This window comes from Natator depressus, chromosome 9, assembly GCF_965152275.1.
Source record: "Natator depressus isolate rNatDep1 chromosome 9, rNatDep2.hap1, whole genome shotgun sequence".
In the NCBI taxonomy this organism is placed as follows: Eukaryota; Metazoa; Chordata; order Testudines; family Cheloniidae; genus Natator; species Natator depressus.
This window is the reverse complement of record NC_134242.1, coordinates 11,182,399-11,206,853: the sequence shown is the minus strand read 5'-3', so window position 1 is coordinate 11,206,853 and position 24,455 is coordinate 11,182,399. Positions and strand designations below refer to the sequence as shown.

Sequence of the window (24,455 nt, the reverse complement as noted above, 5' to 3'; positions counted from 1 at the left end):
CTGCACAACGCAGGCCACAGAATTTCACCGACCCACTCCTGCAAAAAACCTCACACCTATATCTGTGCTATTGAAGTCCTCAAATCGCAGTTTAAAGACTTCAAGGAGCAGAGAATACTCCAGCAAGTGACCCATGCCCCATGCTACAGAGGAAGGCGAAAAACCTCCAGGGCCTCTTCCAATCTGCCCTGGAGGAAAATTCCTTCCCGACCCCAAATATGGCGATCTGCTAAACCCTGAGCATATGGGCAAGATTCATCAGCCAGATACTACAGAAAATTCTTTCCTGGGTAACTCAGATCCCAACCCATCTAATATCCCATCACAGGCCACTGGGCCTATTTACCATGAATATTTAATTACCAAAACCATATTATCCCATCATACCATCTCCTCCATAAACTTATCGAGTTAAATCTTAAAGCCAGATAGATCTTTTGCCCCCACTGCTTCCCTTGAAAGGCTATTCCAAAACTTCACTCCTCTGATGGTTAGAAACCTTCGTCTAATTTCTAGTCTAAATTTCCTAGTGGCCAGTTTATATCCATTTGTTCTTGTGTCCACATTGGGGTACTGAGCTTAAATAATTCCTCTCCCTCTCTGGTATTTATCCCTCTGATATATTTATAGAGAGCAATCATATCTCCCCTCAACCTTCTTTTAGTTAGGCTAAACAAGCCAAGCTCCTTGAGTCTCCTTTCATAAGACAAGTTTTCCATTCCTCGGATCATCCTAGTAGCCCTTCTCTGTACCTGTTCCAGTTTGAATTCATCCTTCTTAAACATGGGAGACCAGAACTGCACACAGTATTCCAGGTGAGGTCTCACCAGTGCCTTGTATAACGGTACTAAAACCTCCTTATCCCTACTGGAAATACCTCTCCTGATGCATCCCAAGACCGCATTAGCTTTTTTCACGGCCACATCACATTGGCGGCTCACAGTCATCCTATGATCAACGAATACCCCAAGGTCCTTTTCCTCCTCCGTTATTTCTAATTGATGCATCCCTAGCTTATAACTAAAATTCTTGTTATTAATCCCTAAATGCATGACCTTACACTTCTCACTATTAAATTTCATCCTATTACTATTACTCCAGTTTACAAGGTCATCCAGATCCTCCTGTAGGATATCCCTGTCCTTCTCTAAATTGGCAATACCTCCCAGCTTTGTATCATCCGCAAACTTTATTAGCACACTCCCACTTTTTGTGCTGAGGTCAGTAATAAAAAGATTAAATAAGATTGGTCCCAAAACCGATCCTTGAGGAACTCCACTGGTAACCTCCCTCCAGCCTGACAGTTCACCTTTCAGTAGGACCCGTTGTAGTCTCCCCTTTAACCAATTCCTTATCCATCTTTCAATTTTCCTATTGATCCCCATCTTATCCAATTTAACTAATAATTCCCCATGTGGCACGGTATCAAATGCCTTACTGAAATCTAGGTAAATTAGATCCACTGCGTTTCCTTTGTCTAAAAAATCTGTTACTTTCTCAAAGAACAGGTTTCAGAGTAACAGCCGTTTTGTTTCATGGTCTCTGTGTGTATATAATGTCTTCTGCAGTTTCCACGATATGCTATGCATCCGATGAAGTGAGCTGTAGCTCACGAAAGCTCATGCTCAAATAAACTGGTTAGTCTCTAAGGTGCCACAAGTACTCCTTTTCTTTTTTCTTTTCTCAAAGAAGGAGATCAGGTTGGTTTGGCACGATCTACCTTTTGTAAAACCATGTTGTATTTTGTCCCATTTACCATTGACTTCAATGTCCTTAACTACCTTCTCCTTCAAATTTTTTTCCAAGACCTTGCATACTACAGATGTCAAACTAACAGGCCTATAATTACCTGGATCACTTTTCTTCCCTTTCTTAAAAATAGGAACTATGTTAGCAATTCTCCAATCGTACGGTACAACCCCTGAGTTTACAGCTTCATTAAAAATTCTTGCTAATGGGCTTGCAATTTCATGTGCCAATTCCTTTAATATTCTTAGATGAAGATTATCTGGGCCCCCCGATTTAGTCCTATTAAGCTGTTTGAGTTTCGCTTCTACCTCAAATATGGTAATATCTACCTCCATATCCTCATTCCCATTTGTCATGCTACCATTATCCCTAAGAGCCTCTTTAGTCTTATTAAAGACTGAGGCAAAGTATTTGTTTAGATATTGGGCCATGCCTAGATTATCCTTGACTTCCACTCCATCCTCAGTGTTTAGCGGTCCCACTTCTTCTTTCTTTATTTTCTTCTTATTTATATGGCTATAGAACCTTTTACTATTGGTTTTAATTCCCTTTGCAAGGTCCAACTCTACTTGACCTTTAGCCTGTCTCACTTTATCCCTACATGTTCTGACCTCAATAAGGTAGCTTTCATTGCTGATCCCTCCCTTCTTCCACTCCCTGTATGCTTTCTGCTTTTTCTTAATCACCTCTCTGAGATGCTTGCTCATCTAGCTTGGTCTACAACTCCTGCCTATGAATTTTTTCCCCTCTCTTGGGATGCAGGCTTCCGATAGCTTCTGCAGCTTTGATTTAAAATAATCCCAGGCCTCCTCTACCTTTAGATCCATAAATTCTTCAGTCCAATCCACTTCCCTAACTAATTTCCTTAATTTTTGAAAGTCAGCCCTTTTGAAATCAAAAACCCTAGTTGCAGATTTATTTTTGTTAATCCTTCCATTCAGTTTGAACTGAATTAGCTCATGATCACTTGAGCCAAGATTATCCCCTACAACCATTTCTTCTATGAGGTCCTCACTACTCACCAAAACCAAATCTAAAATGGCATCCCCTCTAGTCGGTTCAGCAACTACTTGATGAAGGAATCCATCAGCTATCACATCTAGGAAAATCTGAGCCCTATTATTATTACTAACACTCATCCTCCAGTCTATATCTGGGAAGTTAAAGTCTCCCATGATCACACAGTTTCCATTAGTATTTACTTTATTAAAAACATTAAAGAGGGCTCTATCCATATCCAAATGAGATCCCGGCGGTCTATAGCACACCCCAAGCACTATCCCAAGGGAGACTCTAATAGTTTTCTTCCCCAATGTGATTTTTGCCCAGACGGACTCAGTCTTATCCATTTCATCGCTTCTTATTTCTTTACATTCTACCTCATCATTGATATACAATGCTACTCCACCACCTTTACCTTTATTTCGGTCTTTCCTAAACAGCACATACCCTTCAATACCTGTAGTCCAGTCATGACTACTATTCCACCATGTTTCTGTTATCTCTATAATATCTGGTTTCACTTCCTGCACCAGTAGCTCTAGTTCCTCCATTTTGTTACCTAGGCTCCTCGCATTGGTGTACAAACATCTTAATTTTTGCTGTTTGGCCTCACTCACATTCTGTACCCTATTAGGCACGGTCATTCTACAGCCAGTATAACCTATTAGACTGGTATCTACACTGCCCTTCCTCCTACCCACGGCTGTATCCTCTCTTACTTCGTTTTCTTTCCTCTCAATGCTAAAATCCGGCGTGGAGATTACCTGGACATCTCCCAACCATCTCCCCCAGATTCCTAGTTTAAAGCTCTCTTAATCAGTTGTGCCAGCCTCCATCCTAGAAGTCTATTTCCTTCCCTACTCAGATGAAGTCCATCCCGAGAGAATTGTCCTCTGTCTATGAATGCCTCCCAGTGGCCATACATCCCAAAGCCCTCCTTATAGCACCACTGCCTAAGCCATCTGTTGGTAGTCATAATCTTGTCACACCTTTGTTGCCCTTCTCTAGGAACAGGCAGAATCCCACTAAAGACAACCTGAGCCTCGATTTCCTTAAGCGTCTTCCCCAGCCTAGCATAGTCTCCCTTAATACTTTCCAGCGAGAATCTAGCCATATCATTTGTTCCCACATGAAGGATAATTAGGGGATTCTTTCCTGCTCCCTTTAGAATCCTTTTCAACCTCAGGTCTGCATTCCGTATCTTAGCACCTGGAAGACAGCACGCCCTCCTATTCTCTGGATCAGCTCTGGTTACAGGCCTATCTATTCCTCTCAGTAAAGAGTCCCCAATCACATAGACCTGCCTTTTCCTGGTGACGGTGCTATTCTCCAGTCTATCCCCTGTTCCTTCCGGCTGCAAGTTCTTTCCATTCCTATTCTCCCTTGTAATCCTCTTTAACCCATCCTGTATCCTCCTGGGGCTCATATTTGGTGTAGTGTCCATTAACTCTTCCCCTTTTCCTATAAGACTAACTGCTCTTCTCTTCTTCCTTGCCCTTCCACCTTCAGTGACTACCTGCTGAGCTCCTTCTTCATTTTCCAACTCTGCAAACCTATTCTTGATCTCTATTTCGCCTTCACTAGCCCGTCTTTTCCTCTGCCTGGTTCTTTTAGTCACATGCTTCCACTGACCACTTTTCTCACCCAGTCTCTCCTCAGAATTCCCCAGTCCTGCTTCCATCTGCAAGTCTGAGCTTTTCCCTTCAAATACCTCATGTCTTTGCTCCATAATCTGCTCAAACCCCTTCCTAAACTCAACCAGACTTTCCACCTGCATCTCCAAACCTCGGATCTTTTCCTCCATCAGCTCTATCAGACGGCATTTCATACAGACAAAACTCTTACCAGGTGCCGCCTCCAGGATCATGTACATACCACAGCTTCCACATCCAGTCATCTTCATTGTGTCTTCCGCTACATGGGTCACTCCCACTGCTGTCTCTGTATCTGTCATAGCCTTCCCACCTAAATCCTGTTAATCTGGGAAACACAAACCACACCCAAAACACCACCACCCACAGAGAAAAACAAACAAACAAACAAAAAACCCCGAACAAGCACCACAAGACAAACTCCCACTCAAACTCCCCTGTTTACAGCTCTGTTTGCTAGCTCCTGTGCCGCTGCAGCTGTCTGTGCCATACATAACACCAGCTAATGTATTTCAGATATTAACAGATTCTGTATGATACATATGGTACTGACATTAACCCTGTTAGTTTCATAGATTTTAATGGGCCATCATGATAATCTAGCCTGACCTGTACATCACAGGCCTTAGAACTCACTGACCCACTTCTGTAATAGGTCCCTAACCTCTGGCTAAATTACTGAAGATCTCAAATCTTGATTTAAAGACGTCAAGTTACAAAGAATCCACCACTTACTCTAGTTCAAACCGGCAAGTGACCCGTGCCCCATGCTGCAGAGGAAGGTAAAAAATGCCCAGGCTCTCTGTCAATCTGACCTGGGAGAAAATTCCTTCCCAACCCCAAATATGGCAATTGATGACCATGTTGGCAAGACCCACCAGCCAGACCCCGGGAAAGAATTCTGTGTAATAAATCCTTCCCATCTAGTGTCCCATCTCTGGCCACTGCAGATATTTGCTAATATTTCTCCCTTTCTTTTTCTTGCTGCTTCTGTGTTTCTAGGGAAACTGAAAAATAATGGAGCTTTTGGGATTCTTATGCTGCTCACAGAGGGAAGTCAGCTTGGGGGTATCTAGGACGAAGGGGTGCAGAAGTGCACCATGCTACCCACTTTGCCCTGAAAAACTCCATGGATACCCCGCGAGTTTCACAGGGAGCCAGGCTGGAGTACTGGGGGAATAGGCATGTTATATGGTGTTGGCAGTATCAGCATTGTGACCCGCACAGAATCCACTCTTGCCTGTGAGAGAACTTTGGGATCTCTGCTGACGTTAAGGGGAATGGGTGTCCCAGTGTGTGGAGGGCTCTGTGGGGAAAATTATCAGACAAACAGATAAGTCCCCAGGCCTGCTATGGTGCCAGTAAATGGGTGCATGAGAAGAAGTGTGAGGCAGGGTACACTACCTCTTGAAGGAGCAGTCTACTGCTGGCAGCTGAAGTAAGCTCCTGTGTACTCAAGGATCCCCCAGCCTGCCCCGGGGCAGGGCTGTTTCAACAGGAAGAGGGAGCTTAACAGGAGTGAGGGCCCTAGAAGCCAGGCAAACTGCGGTCTCTCTCAGGCTCCAGGGGACTAGCCTGACTGGGTTCAGAGGCTTTATTTGCTGACCCTAAATTTTGGGAGCTCTGAACTGGGGCCCTGAGGTAAGGCCCTTAGGAAGTTGAAGACTGCTCTTTCCCAGAGACCTTCTTAAAGGAGACATATTTATTTTGTTGTGAGTTCCCCTTGCTTGATCCTTTACAAAGAAACAATGTTTCAGGGCAAGTGGGGCATGGCAATACCAAATATATGGCCCAGGCTCATTTCATCAGTACTGCGTGTCTGGGAAGCTGGCCATGACACTGCAATAGATCTGACTGTTGTTAATATCACTGGCAGACTCCTATTACTGAGGGTGAAGAAATGTACCAAGCACTTTTTCACCTGAATGACAATGACATCACAGGTGCTTGCCTGAAGTCATTAAAATGTCAAGGGGATTATATAAGGATGCTTGCACTCCTTTGGATATCTACAGCAGTGGCTCTCAACCTTTCCAGACTACTGTACCCCTTTCAGGAGCCTGATTTATCTTGCATACCCTAAGTTTCACCTCACTTAAAAACTACTTGCTTTAAAATCAGATATAAAAATACAAAAGTGTCCCAGCACAGTAGTACTGAAAAATTGCTTACATTCTCAGTTTTACCATTACAATTATAAAATAAATCAACTGGAATATAAATACAGTACTTACATTTCAGTGTATAGTATATAGATCAGTATAAACAAGTCTTTGTCTGTATGAAATTTTAGTTTGTACTGACTTTGCTAGTGCTTTTTATGTAGCTTGTTGTAAAACTAGCTAAATATCTAGATGAGTTGATATACCCCCGGAAGACCTCTGCGTACTCACACAGGTTCGCATATGCCTGGCGGAGAACCACTGATCTACAGCATGAGAGAGTTCCACTGGCATTGTATTAATTCTGAAGAGGAAAATTGTATTTGGAACAGTTCTGCAGCATCCTGGAAATGTTAAATCCATGCTGCTATTCACACCATATTGCAAAATCACTCTTTGCTGAGCATATGTAAAGATCTGCTGCTCAACAGGAATCAAATAGTGTGGATACTTTCTAAATGTAGATTTTTTTTCATAGCTATAGCTGTTCAAAACCACTCTAATCTGCTTAAATTCATTGTTTTAAACAGTCTCTGTGTTATACTGAAAGCACCCTAGCCAGTTTACAGCTACATAGCCAACACACTATTGTTATGCCACGCATTACAGTTTAGGGAACTGCTGTGTGACCTGCTGAACCCTGAGAAACACTGTTCATCGGCAGTGACTCGACTCTAATGACGTGGATCAATATTTAATAGGTGTTCTAGTTACAGCGGTTTCAAAAGCACTCAGCATTGAATTAACTCTGCTCCTTTTGGTGTCAATGGGAGCAGAGTTAGGGTATGTCTACATTGCCAAAATAGTTGTGTTCTTAATTCAGGTTGGCTAACTCATGTTAAAATAGCAGTGAAGACATGAAAAGGAGTACTTGTGGCACCTTAGAGACTAACCAATTTATTTGAGCATAAGCTTTCGTGAGCTACAGCTCACTTCATCGGATGCTTAGTCTCTAAGGTGCCACAAGTACTCCTTTTCTTTTTGCGAATACAGACTAACACGGCTGTTACTCTGAAACCAGTGAAGACATGATAACTTGGCTTTTAACTTGGACTAGCAGCTTCAGTTCAAGCATGGAGTTGAACTCAAGCTGAGTTGCCACATCTTCACTGATATTTTAACCCAAGTTTGCTAATGGGGGTTAGCTAACCTGAGCTAAGAACGCACTGGCTTTTTGCAGTGTAGACATACCCCAAGGCTAATGCTAAGTGCTTTTGAAATTCTCACCCCTAACGTCAGGACTCCTGCTCTTAGTTCCAGTCTCTGCCACTGACTTGCTGTGTGATCTCATACAAGTCACTTAGCCTTTCTGTCTGTTACCCTATGAAATGGGGGAAACAACAGCTATCTCACAAGTGCATTGCCAGAGTTAATTAATGCTGGGGAAGATCTTTGTATGAAAGGTGAGCAGAAGCTTTCATAGTAATGTCATGGGTGATGTGTTACTACATTAACAGTCTCAAACCATTTGGAACATTTATGTGGAGTTACACAAAATCATGAAGTATGTATTTTATCATTTGGCTCTTTACATGTACAATGCATGGTATTCCATCTAAGCGGCTATTATTATTGCTGTTAATTAAAAAAAAAAAATTAACCGCACAAACACTGAAACAGTTAAATTAACTGACAGCAAAAATATTCCTCAGGTTCTCTATTTCCTGATGTATAATTACCAAAAAAACAAAAAACAAAAAAAAAACCCCACCCAAAACCCTGAAAGCAGCTTGCTTATTGACAGATGTCTAAACTTGCCTCTGTTAACCTTTCATGCTCTCTGAGATACGAATTTTGACTCTGCTGCTCTGCCTAAAGAAATAGCTAATCAGAATGAAATTGATTTGTGAAGATTCTTCTTGACCAGTGCTTAAAAAAAAAATGAAGTGGGTTTACTTTTTTTAAAAAAAATTACTGCTTCATAATACTATGAGAATTTTTTCTTTAAAGGCACAGAAATAACTAAAGCTTGCAACTTCCAGCTACCTAAGGTCATCTTAGCTTGATAGTTTGCTGAAAGAAAAAGGGAGGTGTCTGTCTTTTTAGTAAAACCTACAGCTATTAATTTAGATAAAGGCAAATATAGGATTCCTACCAGGTATTTACAGGGAATATTAGGTAAAATTTTCAAAAGTGCCTAAGTATTTTAGGCTCCTAACTCCCGTTTTCAAAAGTGATTTAGGCATGTAGGGCCAGATTTTCAAAAGTATTTAGGCTCCTAGAGATACAAATAAGCACCCAATGGGATTTTCAAAAGTGCCTAAGCAGGTGAGGTGCCTAAGTCTTATTGAAATCAACTGCAGTTTAGGTATCTAACCTGTTCAGGTCCTTTTGAAAATCCCAGTAGGTGCCTATCTGCATCTTTTGGTGACTAAATATCTTTGTAAAACTGGCCTGTAGGAGCCTAAATCCCGTTACCTTTCACTGAGACTTAGGGATGATTTAACCTAGAAAATGACATCGACCCAGCTACATTGCTCAGATGTAAAAAATCCACCCTCCCCCACACCCTGAACAACATAGTTAAGCCAACCTAAGTACCTATGTAGACAGCGCTAGGTCGACGGAGGAACTGTTCTGCCAACCTATCTACTGCCTCTCAGGGAGGTGGATTATCTATGCTGATGTGAGAACCCCTCCCATCATCATAAGTAGGCTACACTGAAGCATTACAGCAGTGTTGCAGCTGCACTGCTGTAGCATTTTAAGAGTAGACAAGCTCTTAGCTCTTAAGCGCCAAAGTCACTTTTGAAAATTGGACTTAAGAGCCTGAGTTAGTTAGGTGCTTTTGAAAATTGTACCCATTCTGTTTAAATGAGGGAGTTTCCCCAATGGATACCCAACTCATTCTCAACTGGGAATGCATAGTGTGAAGTCAGGGAAAAGAGGGACTAAGGAATTAAAGCCCAGGGAAATAATCTAAAGCCGCCAGTTCTGTCATTCTCATCAATCTTTATTATAGTCCCTTTGTGGCTATGAATTGTGGGAGAGGGCATAAAGTTACCACTGGACTTCATATTTCCAGACTCAGCCTTATTTTCTCAATGATCCCACGTCCTGCGTGAGTGTCACACGCTGTTATGATGTCACATATTGGTACTCCACTGTCATATTGTTTTGCTACTACTTACTAATTTTTGATGCCTCGTCATGACCATGTTGCACTGGAACATGTTTATGTAACACTGTGATGCAAACAGAATGATACCAAGGTGCACAATTTGAATTTTCTCTTGAAGCTTGTGAAGCAATATGACATGTGACCTAATGTCGACCCTACTGTAAACTAGTGAATGTGCTATGCCATAGCCTCAGTGTTGCTTTTCAGTTCTGAGAAGTTTCTCACAAGCTGTAAATGTTTGCACTTTCCTGGATTCACTTTGTTAGCCAGTTGGGATAGATCATACTGGACGATAAAACTGCCATTGTAACAAATTGCAAGTACATAAAGCTGCCTGATGGTGGGAATTTGCTGCAGGCCCACTGTTTTGAGAGGGCCCCCAAAATGACAGAGGGGTAGCCAGGCCAAATTTGAGTGAGTGGCGTTGCGACCTGGCTGTGGAGTTGCAGTGTCACTCAGGTTTGGAAACTGCCAACGATAGTGAGAGAAGCAACTTGCCTGCCCAAGCAAGGCCCAGATCCAACTGTTGCCACCACTGACATCATTGCGCCGGGCCTGAAGTGACCCAGTAGCCCGAGAACCTGTACGTGTAGTAGTGGGGTCAAAGCTCTGGGAGAGGCAGGAATAGGAGCAGCCCCCTCGCTGCACATTCGGCAAAGCCCCCTCAAAAGGAAGGTCAGAGATCCCACAGGCCTGGGCCCTCTCTGACTCCCATCTCTTCCCTGACCCCCATTCCTTCAAAGAGGATAGCAACCCCTCAGACCTGGGCCCTCTCTAATTCCCCACCCCATTCTTAAACTCTTTAATCTCCATGATAATTTTTTTGGAAGGATGGAAGGTAGGGTGGCCAACTTTCTAGTTGCACAAAACTGAACACCCTAGCCCTGCCCCTTCCCTGAGGCCCTGACCCTGCTCACTACATTTCCCCTCCCTGAGTGGCTCACTCTCTCTCACGCTCACTCACTTTTACTGGGCTGGGGAAGGGGGTTGGGGTGCGGGAGGGCTTTAACTAGGGGTGCGGGCTCCAGGATGGGGCCAGAAATGAGGGGTTCAGGGTGCGGGAGAGGGCTCTGGGCTGGGGCAAGGAGTTGAGGTGTGGGAAGGGGTGAGGGGTCTGGGTCGGGGGTGCTGGCTCTGGGGTGGGGCCAGGGATGAGGGTTTTGGGGTGCAGGAGGAAGTGTGGGGTGCGGGCTCCGGGAGGGAGTTTGGGCTGGGGAGGTGGGATGAGGGGTTCAGGGTGTGGGATGGAGCTCTGGGCTGAGGCAGGGGGTTGGGGTGCAGGAGGGGGTGCGGGCTCTGGGGTGTGGCTGGGGATGAAGGATTTGGGGTGCAGAACGGTGCTCCGGGTTGTGGGGGGGACTCAGGGATGGGGCAGGGGGTTGGGGCTTGGGCCGTGGGCTTACCTCGAGTGGCTTCCGGTCAGCGGCACAGCACGGGGCTAAGGCAGGCTGCCTGTCTGTCCTGGCACCATGCTGCACATGCCCCGGAAGCAGCCAGCAGGTCTGGGTCCTAGGCAGGGGGGCCAGGAGGCTCCATGCGCTACTCTTGCCCACAGGCTCTGCCCCCTGCCAACTCCCATTGGCTGGGAGTACAGAGCTGGTGTTCAGGGCGGGGGCAGCACGCGGGGACCCCCAGTCTAGGAGCTGGACCTGCTGGCTGCATCTGGGGCGCAGCACGGTGTCAGCTAGGACAGGTAGGGACTAGTCTGCCTTAGTACCACTGACCGGACTTTTAATGGCCTGGTTGGCAGTGCTGACCAGAGCTGCCAGGGTCCCTTTTCAATGGGGTGTTCTGGCTGAAAACCAGACACCTGGTCACCCTAATGGAAGGCTTCAGTTTCAGGTTTTTGCCCTGGACCCCCAAAAACCTCTGTGTGATTCTGCAAATACAGATGTGAGGATCCCAACCATCATCTTGTAGTCATGAGTACCAAAATTATCCTTTTCTAGAGGGAAAAACACAGGCAGCTAATCAGGTTTTTTAAAAGCAAACATTTGGTACAGTACTTGAAAGTTGTGAAAACATAAGGTGTTCTCTTGACTCTTTCTCTTTCTGTGCACATACACATAACAAATGGATAAGGCAGCAATCAAATCTAATTTCCAGAGAGACAGAAAATGTAGCCAAGCCTGCAAGCACCCAAGTTACTGCAAGTGTATCCCTAACATCTCTATAAAGGTAATTCACTCCAATCTTTTATTATCTAAAGATTCTCTGAGGGTATGATTCTCTTTAAGCCTCTTTAAGAAGAAATTACATCACAGACCTAATTTCACCGGAAGGTTGGACAACTGGAGATGATTCCCAAGGTGAACCCTGGGTAGGAGATGGTTTGGCATCTTCACTCTCTCGATTATTAATTAAATCCTATTCACAAAGGTAAGATCCTGAAATTTGCTTTCTCTCCATGATTAGTTCTGTAACTAATCTTACCATTTCAAGCTTTCTCACTGGAAAGGTATTATAGAAACACCAAGAGCATAAAAAATGAATTTTTGGACAGTGTCTAGCTTCGCCCTATAAATGTGCTAATCTTTCTGAGCTGGGCTGGAAAATGATTCTCAACCGCTCTAGCTTCCTTATTGCTTTGTTCTGGCCAGAATGGCAATTCAACCTTTTAAAAAAAATCTTCAGAGGAAAATGTTCCTTGTAAGGTCCTGAAGCATATTTTCCTTTCCATTTTAAAAACGTGGTACAACTTGGTATATTAAACAGAAAAAGTTACTTTGCCAGTTTTACAGTTAAAGAGTCTTTTAATTAGATTCCCTTTTTAAAACTGTTTTCCAGAATACATTAAGGCATTTTAATAATCTGTCCTTGTTGCCTCAGAATGACCTTGTTAATATGCAGGCACCTTTTACAATATATTCCTCTCCGTATCTTGTAAACTACTTCAGTAGTGTCTTGCAATTTATTTGCCTCAGCCCATTGCTCTTGGTCTTTATGCTGCATCCCACCATGCTTAGCTTCAACGAGTTGCAAGAGCAGTGCCACTGTTAGCCGGGACACTGACTTTACAACAGTGACTTTAACACTGATGGCATCCCTGAGAACTCTATCACCCAATTCCATGCGGCTGACTCCCACCTTGTGCTCATGAAGTGACTGAAAATATAGAGAGAATTTTGAGCAAGGGAGGTTTGAAAGCACCTCTTGCATGATGCGGAACGCATGGAAAACCTTTCATGCATCACCAGCAGTTCTTAATAAACAATCAGGAATAAAGAGTAAATGCTTTTAGAGGGTAAAAGATTAATGCATTCAGTGTATGGTCTGTAGAACTGAACTCTAGTTAATTCCTTCTGTTTATCTAGCCTTGTAAACTGAGGCAAAAATTTTTCCTATATGCATTAAAACACTGTGAAACAAATTGCCATATCTTCTTATAAACAATAAACAGCACCAATGAAATGTATCTGATGTATTAGGAGCTCCATTAGCAGTTAGAGACCAGGCTCAGCCATAAGGCCTGATTCTGTTCTCACGTAAACCAATGTAAACCCAGAATAACTCCACTGAAGTCACTGGAATTACACAGGCATAAGACTGGCGTGAGAGCAGAATTGGGACCTATATGGTAACATTTAGATCTGGATCCAAACATCCCCAAAGTTCACATGTGTTTGCAGAGGAGGTGATTTCAGTCTCTGGAAGCTTGTTTCATAGCCAGACTTCCTCAACCAAGATCACTTATCTGTGGCTCTCACATATTTCATCCTGGGCTTTGTCCCAGGGGAATGATGGATCATGGCTGTAGGGGTCTGAAGGGCTGTTGAGGGCCCCTGTGGAGAGGTTTAAAGCTTAGGAATCAATGATGCCATCCAAATCGTTTTTGGTTCATATTATAAAACACATGTCATTTGGTAAAGAGCTGTCTTTGTCCAATAAGGCTCAGGACTGCATTAGTCAAAAGTGTTCCAGGTCAGCACTGGAAAGGCAAAGATGTTACAGGACAGGATTGAGGTGCATTGAAGAAACTTGCACATCACTTGGCTGCAGTTTTCTGGACTGAAGCCATTAGTAAAACCACCATGGAGAAAACAGAGAATCCTCTATATGTTAAAGTGCAATCACTGATTTTTATTAACTTGCTTTAGTACAGGGTTACTGTTGTAAGTACATATAATTACGCATTCAGTGTCTAGCAGCAAGTTATCCTTCTGTACAGAGATGGCTCTGAACAAACTCCACCAGACTTTAACCCTGGATCTGGTCTAGGTTTGGATGTGAATTCATAGCACAGACCTGCCTATAATGGACTGAACATGCACGCAAGTTGCAAATACTCAATCCCTGGGAAAAATTTGCATTTAATTTTCATAGTCACAAGCTTAGAAATGTTTAAATTCACGGGAGTTTTTCTTGCTCATTATGGAGAGAGACAATCTGGATTGTGAGTTTTGATTCAGGCCCATCTCCACATACAGCTAAGCTTTTATTTTCCCAAGATAGATAATGGTACTTTAAATGAGTAATTTCATGAAAGGTATCTCTCCTCTGCCTTGAGTAATTGAATTCTAAGGTGTTCCTTTAATTGTGCTATGGATTTAATTTGGAATGCTTTGGCCCATTACAGGAACAGGTTTGTTTCATAGGTGAATGTCAGCCTTATGCCAAGATACAGCAGAAAATAAAATGATACCTCAACAGCTGCCTTCGCTCTTTCAAATTCCTCCTCCAAGGAGTGATTTCTGGAGAGGAATGAACCTCCCCAACGCTGCTCTTTGGTCGATCGTGCCTTAAAGAAATAAAGAATAAATAAGAAAGGATGACATGCTTTGTCACAAACTTTCAAGTTCCTTCTCTTTCTTTCTTCACTAGTGCTGAAAGTGACCTTCATCTGGTGCAATGCTGCATGTTTCCCTATGTGAATCCCCACCAACGCTGGACACAGCTTTAGCAGTGTCCACTGCTTCAGTGGAGCAAAGTAACTTGTCATTCCCTAGAGTTTCCTTTTCACTCGGGATTTAGACATGATGAACAATCCCAGTTTTGGTTGTGAAAGTAGATCGAAAATAGTCCCTTGAAGCTTCAGGGGAAATGAACTTCAGAATGGTTAAAAAGACTGTGCAACATTAAAATCTTGTGCCTTGAATAAGCTATCTTCACATCTCCCCTCTCCTCCCCACCCCGCCCTAGTTCATTTTGCTTCATTCTGCAAGACAGAAATGTAGCTGCTGGAATTCCTAATAAGGAGAGCTGTCTCACAGATACCATTTCATTTTTGAATGGACTGTATTCAACATGATTAATACTTTGTTTAAATAGTTGAAAGTTTGTTTGAGAACTGGATCCCGTACAGTTCAGCCTCTATTACCTGAACCCCTTGTGTTATCACTCAAAACTCCCTACAGGGTCACATTCTCTGGTGCCTGTTAATTACACTTACAATCCCCTTGATTGTCTGAAACTTCATTTTCTGAATTTATCATGTAATCTCACTGTAGCCATTTCTGTAAATTACAATCTACTTGAAGAGACATTTAACTGAATTTGCAAAAAGAAAAGGAGTACTTGTAGCACCTTAGAGACGGTTAGTCTCTAAGGTGCCACAAGTACTCCTTTTCTTTTTGTGAATACAGACTAACACGGCTGTTACTCTGTTAACTGAATTTGTATTTTATTTATTTTCAAATAGATGTTAATTTAAAAGAGACAAGGTGGGTGATATATTATCTTTTATATGGTCCAATAAACACTATTACCTGCCCCATCTTGTCTCTCTAATATTCTGGGACCGACATGGCTACAACACCACTGCATACATTTTTTTAAGAGACCCAAAATACACAGTACACTGCCTCTGTATGCAAGTCTTTTACAATGAAAAATCAGTGCTTGAGAGGTCTGAGTTGTAAATATATGTGGAGAGGACTTTCCTTATGATGATAAAAGGATGTGGGATTGGTTGGCACACAGGAAATGCATGGGACAGATATACAAACCTCACAATCTGCACAATTTTCTCACTCTTATCTAAGTGATTCAGAATGGGCAGAAGAGGATTTTTAGACAGTTCTTGGGGTTTGGGTGGGGACTGCAAAGAGAGCAGGGAGCCATCTTGAAAAGGAAAAGTGTGAGAGTTAGCTATAGAGGGAGTATTTGGCTGCTATTTTGTTTGCTTCTACTATTGCTCTTTCACAATGGAGGTGCATTTAATTGACTATCCTCTGCAGGAGAAAGTTGTACCTGTTTTTTCTGCACTTGCTGTATCTATCTGTCAGGCTGTGTCCTTAGGTTTAGGATCACTAATATAAATACCTCTTTTGTATTGATTTTCTCTAAGCCTTGAGTACCTTGAAGACTTCAGTTGTAATCAGAGATGACTCTGAAATGCAGGGCCCAGACCTAAATCCATGTCTATGCTTTCCTAAAGGCTGGAGGAATGAGCTCTGGGGTGTTCTTCCAGCTCTACAGATAATGGACCTGAGTCACCAGTGTGTGAAACTGGAGGAATGCAATGGTGAATTGGGTTCAGTGACCAGTCATGGATTTTTGCGTCCACATGTGAACTTTCCCAAAGTTGGGGGGATGTGGAGGAGTTTGAATTGTAGGATTAGGTTTGGGGTATCTTTAATCTCAACATCCTGTCCCATGTTTTACGTTCAACAGGTACAATCTCTATTGCCCGAGCATCCTGTATACTTTAATTCTCCTCTTCATTGTTCTTCCCCTGAAGACCCTTTCCGCTAGTCCTGCCTACAGCATATGCTACCCTAATTTTAAGTAGATTATTCTTTGTGTGTCTTAACAACATATTAGAAAACATAACTCCCTCTTTGTCTCTACTTGCACATTCCAGAGCTTGGTTTACCATTATTACCTAGACTGAGCTGAAGGAATGGATAGTTCTTTTGACATCCCTAGCACACTCTTCTCTCCAATCTATCCCACTGGAAGCACATTAGTTATGTCCCTCTACTATTATGCTTTTGTACAAAAGGCACAGTGCAAAGAACTATGTTAATTCACTGCAAGGAAAACCACATGGTGACCTCTAGCCTTGCCAAACAGAAATTGCTCTCTAACTCCGTTAATCCCTTACCTCCACACTTGTCTAAGGTTAAGACTCATTAGCTATTTGCCTGCACATGGTCCCAACTGCATTAATTTACATCATTATATTTCTGATAGTTGTACGTGGTGATATTCAATTACAATGAACCAAATTCATCCCTGGTGTAACTTCACTCCTTTGAAATTCAGGTTTGAACCTGACACAGTGTGTTGTATCAGCAAGTGCTGTAATGGGCAGTGTTGTGATGAAGTAATCTAATATTCAGAAGTATACCTATAAGCAAATGTACAGAATTCATCTCCAGGAGAAGCAGCACTTTGCAGTATTCTTAATGCACAGTCTCAGTATATAAATATTTTTTTCTTTTTGGGGAAGGATACTGACAAAGGGTCAGATTCTAATCTTATGTGTGGAATGTTTCTTTGCCTCCCTTAAATCTATTCCTGCGCTTGTGATTACATGATCAGAGGGATTTTTTTAAAAAAACTGGAATCATGACATGCATTTGAGATTCCAGTCTGGTCCACCTGTGTGTATATTCTTCACATGTCTTTGTGCCAGTGAGGTTAGTTTACTGCCATGAAATCTGTATTGGCTACCGAATATTGAACCAATGCCTGCTGTTAGTGCAGAACAAGATGGCACAATTGCTGTTAGAAGTGGGCAGCAGGGATTCTGCCTAACTGCTGTTTCATGCTCTGCGCTGGATGACTTTGACATCTGGATTGAGTTTAAGATTTAGCTGACAATGACCAGATACCTGCTGGGGGTTGTAGTCCTCTCCCCATTATCCTCTCTGGTGACCCATGACTGGGCTGGGATCTCAATGGCGGCTGCAGTATTAAGATTAGGACACAGCACATCTGGCTTCTGCTTCCGCTTTTAGCATGAACCTCCTATGTTGAGCTAGTTCGAAAATCTTATTGTTTTTTCCAGAAATTTCCAAACCTGCATTTCATTAGTGATGGGGAGAGAGGGACCAGGAATGGAGAGCTGGCAGACATACCAAGGAGCAGAGTTCTCCTGTGGCTTTCTCTAACAGGGGCATGGGCATACTGGAGAAGTGGCCAGTGGGTCTTCAGACAATGTGGTCAATAAGGTCAGTACTCTATGTTGCGAGGTAGGTGCAATAGCTGCCCATTATCGACTGCCTTCTGGGGTAGAATGTCTTACTTTTCCGAACCAATCATTTTGTGCACATTTTTCTGCACTCGCTCTCTGTTTACACGTGGTATGTGCTGTTGGTGAGAGGAATAAATAATATACTAATTTTGTGGTCTCTGTTCAAAGTAATGGGCCTGTTCCAGGCCTGGTGTAACTTTCTTGATCTCATTAGAGTTACTGGCACACCAAATATGGATCAACCTGGCCCATTTTTCTTACTGTACATACCAGACCACCTTATTCAGTCCCTGACAAACATTCTAAATAGTGATGCACAGGACTCCTGATGTGAACTGTGAGTTATAAATGTTTTAGGCTTAATTCTGATCTCCCTTAAGTCAGTGTAAATCAGTAGTAATTCCAATGAGGGCCGCGGAATTCCAACAGTAAAAGTGGTGTGATGTCAGAATCAGGCCCAATTTCCAAGACTGGGCACTTATGTCAGGGTCTTGCTAGTCAGTCTTTGGATGAGTAAATCGGCACATAGAGAGCTCCAATATCCAATGTTTAGGGCAGGAGAGGCCAAAGTTTGAAAATTGAGTTTATTGGGTTATTGAATAAGCAGACCATGTACCATTTGAAATTAAATATATTAAAAATATTCTGTTTGCAGTTCTCATCATTGAGGAGAAAACTAAATTGTAAAAAGACCAAATTCTGTAGAACATTTCCAGGCAGATAAATTCACAAGTGGGAATCTGCTACGGAAGCGGGCACTAAAAACAGCTTGGCGCTACAGAGCTTCAAAAGCTAAAATTGGGTAGCATATGACAGGAGTAGAATACTGAGAAGGAAGAAGTCGACAAACCATGACTCCCCCAATGTTGTTGTATATTCTGACCTTCAGATACATTAAAAAAACCCAATAAACACCCCCAAAACGTGCCATTGTAACTTATATTAACATTGTTCTGTTAATTGAAATTCTGCTATATGCAGGACTTTCTGTTTGTAAAGAAAATGGAGTAGCTCTACCTAAATAACTTCAAGCGCAGAAAACACAAGCCATTCTTTTAGAGACCCTCTGCTCCACACTGGGGACAGAAGCTAGTATGCTTTGGAACTGTCAGAGATGGACAGTGAAGTGCATTAAGGTGATTCTCTCAGGAGCTGCAGATGGCGAACAGTAGCAAATTTGACAAGTTAAAACCTCCAGTGTGTGGCTGGACCATGTTGCATATGCATGGGGTGACCTTTAATATGAAGGTCAAGATCTGTGGTGGATCAAGATTGGCAAGTGTATCATCTGGTAAAAGCCACAGTAAGATTTATTTTACCACAAGAGTATTCAGACCTTTGTGATGGGAGAGAGCCAGGGCTGTTAGGGGACCTGCAAGGAGGTAGAGAACTTTTCACCTACTGGTGGCAACCTGACCCATGTTGGCACTGACTGAAACTAATTTATGTTTGGTGGACTCAGTCCAGTTCTTTGAAGAACACTGTTTGCATCACATATGCAGAAACTGACATAGTGCACATCTTGTCAGTGTCAACTGAGAAACTCAGGACTGAATGTGCAGTGTCCTGCATGGAGCTTGGAGGATGAGCACTGGTTGCAGGAGGGAAATTTGGAGGAGGCAGCAGTATGCCTGTGTGTGAGCGCATGGCTTGACTATTACCTCCAGTTGCAGCATCTGTAAATAGTTCTCTTAATAAACAGCCAATCTAGTTTTACAAGCATGGAGTCCTTTCATGTTATTACCCAGCACATGGGACATGAAACAGAATGGGCCATGGAGATTAAACTACTCTGAGTGGTCCCTCCACAGTCACTTTGGTGCTGTAATAAAGTATTGGAGCTCTTAATTGTTTCAGAAAAAGAGCAGCCACAGAAGGGACTAAAATTCCTTTCCACAATATCTTCTTTTATTGGGGATAATTTTCCACATGTGAATATGATGAGGCTTTTTGCAACACTTGTGGAAATATGCTTTGTAACAAAGCTCCAAGGCTGTCACTAGCCATCAGTTCAGTAATGTTTCTTGACCACACTAGAGTATGACTCAGAAGATGAAAAAATTTCCACTTACCAGGAATAATAAACACAGGGCATCAGGTCAGCAACTCGAGCCTTAGCTCTCTTTTAAGTTGGCAATGTCAATTCAACCTTTTCTTATTTTGATGTTACAGCCATTTTACTTTTATGGAAACTAGTCTAACTGAACACATGCAGCATTAAAAATGGAGATTTTTTGCTTCTGCAGGTACTCTGCTTGAAGATTAATAGGAAACAGATGCAAAACCACAGACACTGTAAACTAAATTTGCAACTGTTCTTACAGAATGCCACACATTACAAATTCTGTGAATGTCTGCCAGGGTACACATAAGCTTCCTGCCAGTGAGACCTGCTAAACTGAAGAATACTCTCCTAAAAGAGGGCATGGAAGCACATAAAGCTAGACTGGCCAAAGCAGTAGACAACATACCATACAGGGAAATGAACTACACAACCTAGCAGGTCTTCTCTATCGCTAACATGTCAATCTATTGTATAAAATATAAAGAAGCGGAAGGTGTCATTCTATTAAAATTAGTGCTAAGGTAAACAGGAGAATAATTTCAGATTTTGCAGTTAGGTGAAAATTGGTAAGGAAAAGAAGGATCATCTGGTGAGTAAAGCACAGAATGGGTGACAGGAGAACAGGGTTCTATTTTCTGCTTTGCCACATATGTCTTGTGTGACCTGGGACAAGTCACTCAGTGGCTCTGTGTCTCATCTGTGAAATGCAGATATTAATACCCACCTGACATGGGTGTTGCAAAGCATTTTGAGATCCCGGGATAAAAGGTGCTATATAAGGGGAAATTATTGCTATTAACTGTATTATCTGTGTCCTTGAACCCCCACCCATGCTCTAACCTGGATAGAATAGTGAAATTGTGCAGTTGAGAGCTCAAAAACCAGCAAATGCCAAATGAAGGTTGTATGCTCAACCTCTCCTCTGACCCTTTGCATATATGCATTACCTAGTATATCTTTTAATTAAGCATTGCCAGAAAGCCCTGTCCAACACATCTTACAACGGGTCCTCCTCCATGGAGGTGCAGACCCTAAATTTAGAACTAAGTCCACCATTGCTGAGCTCTTTCTCCAGTACAGCTTATCGTTCCACTGGACAGGCTGCTATACCCATCTGTGGATATGCTAATAAGCACTGAAGTACGGATTCCCTCTTATATTCCCTAGAAGTTCTTCAGCTATGGAGACTCCAGTTTGGATAGGAGAGTCTGGGAAAAGGAAGCTTTTTAGGATCCTCTTAGTACCTCTAGTTATCAATAATAATAGGAAGCTAATAGGAAAAGGAAGCTTGAGGGGGCAAAGGAATCATTAGGGGAAGGGGACTTATAGAGCCCAGGAACTAAAGGAGATTAGGGCGAGGGACACTACAGCTATAATGTACAGCGGCAGTCTCTCTCTCTCTCTCTGCACAACAGGGTGTCATGGCCAAATCCTGCCTTCAGCTACAACAGCGCAATCTTCTTGAAATCAAGGGATTACATCTACCCAAATTCTGCCCTCAACTATACCCATGCAACCCCATTGCTTTCCAAGCTATTGAATAGGTGGATATAAGGACAGAATTTGATTCTAAGCATCCAGTTTAAAGTAAAAAATCTGTTCACCTGCTCGGTCAACAAATTTCTCACTGTTTTTCATTATTATTAGGTACTGAGTGAACTGTATAGGATTCCAGAATGCTGAAAAGCTGAGAACAGAGTATCTAAGTTTGGCTCCTTTGCATGTTTGCTGGGCTGTAAAAGCATCTTCTTACATTAGCTGGGTTACGAATTGGCTTGTCTGTATGACTTTTGAGATGCTCAGCACTGTATTTAGAAGAACGATTTAGGCTAGAGGTCTGAAGTGTTTCTCTGCACATTGGAATTTTCCCTCCTGCTCTTCCCTCTTCTCCTTTGCTTTCATTCTCTCTCTTCATCCTGCTTCTGCACATTCATTTCTGCTTTGAAAACCAGGTTCATCTGGAATGGGTGTACTGCTGCAAAAGGATCTGCAAAAACTATACTAGGATCACAGATTGAATAACGAAGAGATGCTATAAGGATCCTAAAATGAGGATTCCATTTCCTTAAATCATAAGCAGTAAGTGAGATGAAATATAAATTAATGGATCCTTGCAGCACACCTACATTTAGCGTTTCTTCAGCAGTAATTTAGTGGGGGATGTAAAGAATATAATTTGCACTGATGTCTTTGAGGAACTCATTGTGGGAGGAGATTCTTGGGGCAGCAGTATGAAGGAGGTAAATGGACTCATTCTTGGGAATGATGTTAGTTACTTTAAATCCGTCTGTTCTGTGGAACAGGACAGGAGCTTTCTTCTTTATACATGACTCAATTCTTTTCTTCCCCCTTATCAGTGAGTTCCCTCATTCTGTCTCTTCCCATTCTCCCAGTCACTTTCATTCTGCTTTTTGACTACTCTTCCAGTCACTTACTTTTCAAATCCTGTAGTCTGATTCTCAGGGCCATTAGGCCCTTTGTGATACTCCCCACTTCCTTGGAAATGTCAGAGTAGATCCAAACTAAGCTTGCCTACCTGGAGGATGGGTGGTCACAAAGTGAATCATATGAATTACTGGTGATTATTGTTGTTTGTTTTTCACTAGCACCCACAATATGCTAGGCAACCTCCAAACACAGAAGAAGGCTCAGTCTACCTCCAAAGACCTTACAAGATGAAAGGCAAACAGCCAGATGAAGAGTAGGGGAACGGGGCAGAATATATAACCAAAGTAATCCAGGTGGTAATTGGCCTTATTAGGCAATATGTTATAATAACCCTACAGAATACAAATGCTGAGACAGATCCTCAGCTGGTGTAAATTGCCATAGCTCCACTGACTTCCACTGAACTCTGACAATTTACACCAGCTGATGATGTGCCCAGCTGTATGCAGTGTTCATGTTTAGCCCTAAGGTCTAAGATTGCCTCTCTCTCTCACTTGACAGGTTTCAGAGTAGCAGCCATGTTAGTCTGTATCCACAAAAAGAAAAGGAGGACTTGTGGCACCTTAAAGACTAACAAATTTATTTGAGCATAAGCTTTCATGAGCTACAGCTCACTTCATTGGATGCATTCAGTAGAAAATACAGTGGGGAGATTTATATACACAGAGAACATGAAACAATGGGTGTTACCATACACACTGTAATGAGAGTGATCAGGTATGGTGAGCTATTACCAGCAGGAGAGCAGGGAGGGGCGCGCGGGGGGGGGGAACCTTTTGTAGTGATGATCAAGGTGGGCCATTTCCAGCAGTTGACAAGAACGTCTGAGGAACACCGGGGGGGGGGGGGGGAATAAACATCAGGAAATAGTTTTACTTTGAGTAATAACCCATCCACTCCCAGTCTTTATTCAAGCCTAAGTTAATTGTATCCAGTTTGCAAATTAATTCCAATTCAGCAGTCTCTCGCTGGAGTTTGTATTTGAAGTTTTTTTGTTGAAGAATTGCCACTTTTAGGTCTGTAATCGAGTGACCAAAAGACTGAAGTGTTCTCCGTCTGGTTTTTGAATGTTATAATTCTTGACGTCTGATTTGTATCCATTTATTCTTTTACGTAGAGACTGTTCAGTTTGGCCAATGTACATGGCAGAGGGGCATTGCTGGCACATGATGGCATATATCACATTGGTAGATGTGCAGGTGAACGAGCCTCTGATAGTGTGGCTGATGTGATTAGGCCCTATGATAGTGTCCCCTGAATAGATATGTGGACACAGTTGGCAACGAGCTTTGTTACAAGGATAGGTTCCTGGGTTAGTGGTTCTGTTTTGTGGTGTGTGGTTGCTGGTGAGTATTTGCTTCAGGTTGGGGGGCTGTCTGTAAGCAAGCACTGGCCTGTCTTCCAAGATCTGTGAGCAGTTGACAAGAACCTATCCTTGCAACAAAGCCCGTTGCCAACTGTGTCCACATATCTATTCAACTGCTTAGTTCTTGTCAACTGCTAGAAATGTCCCACCTTGATTATCACTACAAAAGGTTCCCCCACCCACTCCTGCTGGTAACAGCTCACCTTACCTGATCACTCTTGTTACAGTGTGTATGATAACACCCATTGTTTCATGTTCTCTGTGTATATAAATCTCCCCACTGTATTTTCCACTGAATGCATCCGATGAAGTGAGCTGTAGCTCAAGAAAGCTTATGCTCAAATAAATTTGTTAGTCTCTAAGGTGCCACAAGTCCTCCTTCTCTCACTTGAGGCTTTGTTGGAAATAGCTGTTTTTTTTAAAATAGGTCTCTTTCACTTATTCATGTTCTTGAGCTTATGGTTGATTTTGAATGTTCCTCACTATGTTAGCAAATCCAGTGTAATTCTTTTATTTTTATTTTTTATTTTTGTAAAGGAAAAATGATTCATTTATTGGATTATATTAAGTCTGAGAGGTTTTAAGCGCTCACAAAGGATAAAATGGCTGAATTTTATCCACAGGTTATTACCAGTGACAAAAATTATTTAAGTAAAAGAACCTAAAATCATACAATTTAAGAAAAGGGTTGGCAATATGTGATTTGATTGTAGTTGTGACAGTAAAACGTAACAACTCTACTGTGATTGA

At 42.4% G+C, this 24,455-nt stretch overlaps 1 protein-coding gene across 4 annotated transcripts in view; it reads right to left on the bottom strand.

Moving 5' to 3' along the window:
- PEX5L (peroxisomal biogenesis factor 5 like) overlaps positions 1-24,455 on the bottom strand; it is a 168,676-nt gene that overhangs the window by 25,500 nt on the left and 118,721 nt on the right. For all 4 annotated transcript variants that reach the window (XM_074963517.1, XM_074963518.1, XM_074963515.1 and 1 more), the window contains one exon: positions 14,329-14,424. In XM_074963517.1, coding sequence (XP_074819618.1) covers positions 14,329-14,424 — 96 coding nt within the window. The remainder of the gene's footprint in view (positions 1-14,328; positions 14,425-24,455) is intronic.